The sequence below is a fragment of the Salmo trutta genome, chromosome 21, assembly GCF_901001165.1.
Source record: "Salmo trutta chromosome 21, fSalTru1.1, whole genome shotgun sequence".
NCBI classification, from domain to species: Eukaryota; Metazoa; Chordata; class Actinopteri; order Salmoniformes; family Salmonidae; genus Salmo; species Salmo trutta.
In genome coordinates, this window is record NC_042977.1 from 40152267 (window position 1) to 40158264 (window position 5998).

The 5998-nt window shown below is 41.3% G+C and overlaps 1 protein-coding gene across 5 annotated transcripts; it reads left to right on the top strand.

The window, feature by feature from the left end:
- Positions 1-613: 613 nt before the first annotated feature.
- Positions 614-5136, top strand: LOC115157423 (cold-inducible RNA-binding protein B). 5 transcript variants are annotated; one of them, XR_003868447.1, is made up of 7 exons: positions 614-715; positions 1501-1610; positions 1709-1815; positions 2012-2174; positions 2320-2497; positions 2615-2680; positions 3027-4012. XR_003868447.1 is itself a non-coding variant. In XM_029705655.1 (7 exons), exons 2-7 carry the CDS (start codon positions 1511-1513, stop codon positions 5072-5074), a joined length of 615 nt encoding a protein of 204 aa, XP_029561515.1. In that variant the 5' UTR covers positions 614-715; positions 1501-1510; the 3' UTR covers positions 5075-5136. The 5 variants fall into 5 exon arrangements, 4 of the variants coding, with proteins under 4 accessions (XP_029561515.1, XP_029561514.1, XP_029561516.1 ...); XM_029705655.1 differs by lacking the exon at positions 3027-4012 and adding an exon at positions 5070-5136 and having other exon boundaries at positions 2619-2680; XM_029705654.1 differs by having other exon boundaries at positions 2619-2680.
- The last annotated feature ends 862 nt before the right edge of the window (positions 5137-5998 follow it).

The following is a 5998-nucleotide window of genomic DNA, read 5'->3' on the forward strand; positions in this document are numbered from 1 at the left end:
TAAACTTTGATTTGATTATATGAACTGTAACTCAGTAAAATCTTTAAAACTGTTGCATGTTTCATTTATATTTTTGTTCAGTTTAGATGCAGGCCAATGCCAAAGGTCAAACAATTCCATATACCAATTCATGCCAGCATCAAAATCTGGTAAGGCCTCGTTATTTTATTTCTTTCAATAATACTTTAGGAAGAAAAGCACAGTAGCTTGACTAAGGCCTACAGTTGCAGAGACAAGCAAACCAAGCTTATGCATTGGGTGACATACAGTACATGCAGATAAAGTGGACTGTGGGATACATAGACACACTGGAGCATTACCATGTGTATCTTTTCCACTTTTGGATAAATGTTTTTAAAAAATTGCCTATATAAAACTAGTGAGCAAAGTAGCCTGAATAATTAATCAAATATAGCCCAATTTGGACTGACTTTAAAATTGTCAAAGACATTGGGCGTATAAGTTTACAAACTCAAATAGCAAACTCATATATTATTGAATAGCTGTTATAATTTCATCAATTCGTTTGAAATTGTCAATGAAAGGTTACCGCGAAAAAGATGTGCCCATATTCAAATAAGACAAGATCACGCCCCCCCCCCCAAGTCATTTAAATACTTCTCTAACAGGCGTCACAGACAGAGTGTGCGCTTCCATTTCTTTTGTGACGACGTGCCTCTCTAAACACCAGCTCTTCTTGTTCTGTCCGTAAAAGGTACGTTTTTATGTTTTTTTTGTGGATGGTGTATTTAGCTGATTGCCTGATTTATCGTTATTTTAGTCGTCTTTAGGTATTCTAAATAATTATTGTGTAAATACAGAAATTGTGTTACTGTTGAATAAACGTGGTTCGAAAGCCGCTTTAGTTAGCGAAGGTACTCGCTAACGTACATTTTCCACATGTATTTTGCCAGTCCACTTAAGCTGATTTGAGTTTTCTGCGAGAACTAGCTAGTTAACATAAATTAAATACACGGATGTTTAACCTTTTTTTCTTTCTTGAATTATTTCAATTCTCGTTTCACTTTACGTTAGCTATCAACTTCATTGCAAAGATGGCTGCGTCTCCGCCTTTAGCTTAGCACCAGGTGGCGAAGCAGACCAACAACGTGGTGTAAAATGGCGCTCCCTTCTTGGCCTTTTTTTTTCTTCTTTTTTTCTTCCCTCTCAAACGATTTTAGCCAGACGGCTAATCCGCGCCTACGGTTTACGCTTAATTTGTTTGCCGTCATAGCACGTTAAATAACGTTCGAAGTTGTTGTATTTACCTGAATTCCGATAATTATTTACAGGTTGGCCTAGCGCTAGCTGATATTAGCTGGCTAACGTAGCTAATTGTTGTGCCAATGTGCGTCAGACAATTGTTAACTACCCGAGATGTGACCTAGCTAGATTTACAACTAATGTAGGTATCGGGAGCATGTTATGTAACGTTGATATTAATGGCCAGGTAACGATACCTAATGTGGTTTTATTTGACCCGGGCTTTTTCCCTTGCAGACAAAGAAACATGTCCGACGAAGGAAAACTTTTCGTCGGTGGCCTGAGCTTCGACACAACAGAAGAATCTCTGGCTGAAGCTTTCGCTAAGTATGGAAACATCGCAAAAGGTGCGTTATAAGTGATTTTATTTGAACGATAGTTAGCTACTAAATATATTATCAGAAATGGTTAACTCCCTGTTAATTAATGTTTTGGTCTCGCTCAGTTGATGTCATCAGGGACAAAGAAACGGGAAGGTCTCGTGGATTCGGCTTCGTAAAGTACGATAATGCCGAGGATGCGAAGGACGCTTTGGATGGCATGAACGGCAAGGTAGATATGTTGATCACAATTTATCGAAGCATATATTTGCCTCGTTTGCATGTATAATTAGTATATCGCACGTGTTTGAAAATTTAGCCCTACCACTAAATGTCTTGCAGCTATAAACGATGGCCCACCCAGACAAATTTCAATATATAAAACAAATGTTTATGAACTACTACGGCTAACCCCTTCTCTCTTGCAGTCTGTTGACGGCAGAACAATTCGTGTGGATGAGGCAGGCAAGGGTGGTGGTCGTTCTGGAGGCGGAGGTGGTGGATTCAGAGGGTCCAGAGGCGGTGGTGGATATGGCGGTGGAGGTGGATATGGAGGGGGGAGAGGAAGAGGTGGGCGAGTTTACTCGCGAGGTATGGGCAGACAATCTGCAAAATGGTGTGCTCCCCATCCTCCATTAGCGTTTGTCCTGCCCTCCCTCTTGGCCGTAGTTACATTTCAGTGTGTTGCTTTCAGTATGAGTTTGTTTTTGAACTGCCTGTGCTGGTTTGTTCCCAGGCGGTGGAGGATATGGTGGTGGTGGTGGCGACAGGGGATATGGTGAGAGGAGCTATGGCGGCGGTGGAGACCGGAGCTATGGCGGCGGTGGAGACCGGAGTTATGGAAGTGGTGGTGGATACAGGAGCGGCGGTGGCGGAGGATACTCTTCCGGTGGCGGAGGATACAGGGACAATAGGTGAGGCGACACGTCCGACTGCCAATTAAGAGATGCTCATTGTTTGTAGAAATTCCCCTCTTGCGTCCTTTACAACGGACAGCGACCTTACCTATATATTTTTTTTCTCCTCCAATGTTAGGGGCCAGGGAGGCTACGGGGATCGCTCTGGGGGATCCTACAGAGACAGCTACGACAGTTATGGTATGTATGAGTTGTGTACTAACGTATTGATGTGCTTGCGTCAATAGGCCTAGAACACATCCTCAAGGTTCTGGAATCAAATCTATTCCCCTGACTAGTATAGAACGCCATCTAGTTCAATGCGCCGTTCCTTCCCTCCCTTAAGTGTACTCTGAACTCATTCAATTTGCTGGGATCATATTTGCTTCATCTTACGCTCGGCACAGTTTATACAGAAAGACCTCCCACACTAGTTGGTTCAGCTATTTGGGACTGTTTAGTGGGTAACCATGTTGGATGTTAAACTCAAATGTTCGTGAACTTGTTTCCTAAACTCAGTGTCTGTGTGCCCACTTCTTGTCCTCAGCTGCTCACCAGTAAAAATCTGCCCCCCCGATTCAAGATCATCCCTTGGCTGGCTGTATTTAAAAAGATGCGCTCCTCTCAAGAAATTTGTCCACGTGTTGACCTGATGATTTTTGTAGTCCTATTCTGTGTTTAAGTAGCTCGAGCGTCTTTAAATTTAGCCATGAGTTTCGGCCATTCATTTACAAACCATGTTTAATAGAAGTTCCAGTTGGAGATGTTCTCTAAAGGATGCATCTCTTTGCTCTTATGGCATTTCAATTGATAAAGCATAATGTCTGACTTGTTGGTGCTGCAAATTTAGTGAACTCAAATATTGCTTCACATGGCTGTTTTTGATTAACAGCCTCAGTTACTTTCTACGTCCTGTTCCTATCCAGCACTGTCTGACGTCACATTTGAATCCTAAATATTAATATTCGGGATATGAATGGGGCTTGTTAACTTCCTGTTTTTTATTTTAAACGACAATGTCCGACCTACCTCCTGCCAAGTTTTAAAACAGTAAAAAAAAAAAATATTCCACTTAGATGCTTTTGAAAACTGGCCGGGAAGTGCTTTTTGGATTTTATGAATGCATTCCTTGTGTTGCTAGGCAGCAATGCCTTCACCCATACCATTGAGGTTCTTGATATAGCTGACGGTCCTGTGTTAAGTTTCCAAAAAGAGTGAATTCCTTTAAGACTGGTGACACTGCACGCCTGGAGTGGCCTGCTGTTCATGAAGTTGCAAATTGCAGCGGGCTACAGTCTGCCCACGGTGTTTTGCTCTGCTCAAAAGCCTGCATTTTAAATGTGCTTGTTATAATGGACTTAACTTAAAGAGAACAAAAAAAACATACCAATTCATACTGTTACTACTCTTCTTCCCCAATACTCCACCTGGGAACGATTTTGTACTTTCTGTTCTTTGTATCATCAACATTGAAGATTATTTTTTTTTGTCAATTTTGGCTTCATGGAGCCCATTAAAACGATTTGTTGAAAATGTGTGCCTTGAACGTACTTATGGGGAAGTTAGCAGTTTATTGTAAGTGATTAGCCAGTTCGTGTATCTTCATAGCATTTAAATGTTTCCCTTCTGTGGTTTTAAATAACTTCTCTGGTACTACAGAAACTTCACTTCCAACATATACATCCTGAAACTGGGAATAACTTTTATACTGCAATTCACAGGAAGTGCCATGGTTCTAGTATTTTAAAAGTAACTTCTGTTGGCATATGTTCCCTCTTTAAGGCTGAAGTGTGGGGTTTGCCTTTTAGTGGGTAATGGTTAGTGGGGTACTGGTAGTCCAAAAGCTTTGACTATAGTTGCACTTAACAGTTTAGTTTATGAGTACTTGATGCCACTGGGCACATTAGTAGTGGTTTGGTAAATAAATGGGTAGTTTTATTCGGCTAGAGGAATATTGTATGCTCTTGCCATGACTGTGGCCTACTCATGGGGGTGGTGGGGGGAGGGTCCTGTTAATGCTTCATTGCTCAGCTACAGAAAATGTCTACAAGTCCTTGGCGAATGACGTGTTGCTCCTACCAACCAGTGCTCGTCAGAAGTGAAAGCTGCTCTCTTGCCTAGTTCATTTGTGGACAATCAATAGGCCAGTTCACGTGAGGTAAACTCCTTTTGCTCACATCCTTCAGTTATTTTATTTCCAGCAATGTTTTAGCCATTGTCCCGCTGCAGAGACTGCCAGTCAAAAGTCCCCTGGCCATTTTGCAACACGATGCTTAAGTCCACAACTGCCCCCTCTTGAAATGTGCCTTAGCGAAATGACTTAACCTGGCCTCCGTACGATTACTCTTCCGTCATGTCTTCTATGTATTTCAGTCAAACTCAATTGTATCACCTCAATTGCCCCTCTTGATGTACAACCCACTGATTTGTATGTGTTTTTGTTTCTTGCTCTAATCTGTGTTTTATAGTGTGGTTCTAAGCATTGTGTATAAAGTCTGGGTAATTGAACAAGTTAAGCTGTTGCATGCCAAAGTCCTGCTGTTAATTGTCTTAGATTCTGTTCTAATGTCATGAATGTCTTCTCTTTTAGGGTGAGTTAATTTTCTGGAGACTGAACTCTCCAGTGTCAGATGGTGATAAACTGGAATCTCCTGCGCCAGTCTTCCAGGTTTGTCTATTGTTTTTGTGCAGTTTTGCATATCCGTTAAGCAGCCACTGCAAATGCTCTGAAAATGCATAATTTATGCAATATTGACTTAGTTCGTCCATTCCTTGGTCTCAGGTCCAGTGTCTGGAGGTGGTGTGAGCAGCAGTGGAGTCAACACATCAACCCAGTACTCTGCATTGGCTGTCTTCAATGCAGTCACTGGTTCCCAGGAGTTCTGGGAAAATGTTTCCCATCTTAAACATTTTGTATAGAGATCCTACAAGCTGCATCTCTTTGGGGTAACAGCTTTAGGTGAAGTGACTTGTCTATGGGACACCATACTGACACTTTACAAAAAAAGCTACTTTCCTTGTGTTGGTCTTCATAGCTCTAGAAGGATGTAGCCCAGTTTTACCTGTTCCAGTAACTAGTACATATAGAAACAGGTTACATAACTACATCTAGTAATTTAGCAGATGCTCTTGTCCAGAGCGACTTACAGGAGCAATTATGGTGAAGTGCCTTGCTCAAGGGCAGGTTTTTCACATAGTTGACTCAGGGATTTGAGGCAACAACCTTTTGGTTACTGGCACTATGCTCTTAACTGCTACGCTAACAATATGATATATTGTGGACTCAAGTTTCTTCAATAAAATCAGACTAACCAATCCATGTTTTTAAGGATATAAACTAAGCAAAAAAAACGTCCTCATTGTCAACTGCGTTTATTTTCAGCAAACTTAAAATGTGTAAATATTTGTATAAACATAAGCTTCAACAACAGAAATAAACTGATCAAGTTCCACAGACCTGTGACTAATAGAAATTGAACCCCACTTTGCTCAGGGACACAGTCAATCTAAATTAACAGT

Coding starts and splice junctions, on each gene's coding strand:
- LOC115157423 (XM_029705654.1), top strand. CDS start 1,511: ATGTCCGACGAAGGAAAACTTTTCGTCGGTGGCCTGAGCTTCGACACA. Junction 2,175..2,319: donor TGGGCGAGTTTACTCGCGAG/GTATGGGCAGAC, acceptor GTTTGTTCCCAG/GCGGTGGAGGATATGGTGGT. Junction 2,498..2,618: donor GGAGGATACAGGGACAATAG/GTGAGGCGACAC, acceptor CTCCAATGTTAG/GGGCCAGGGAGGCTACGGGG.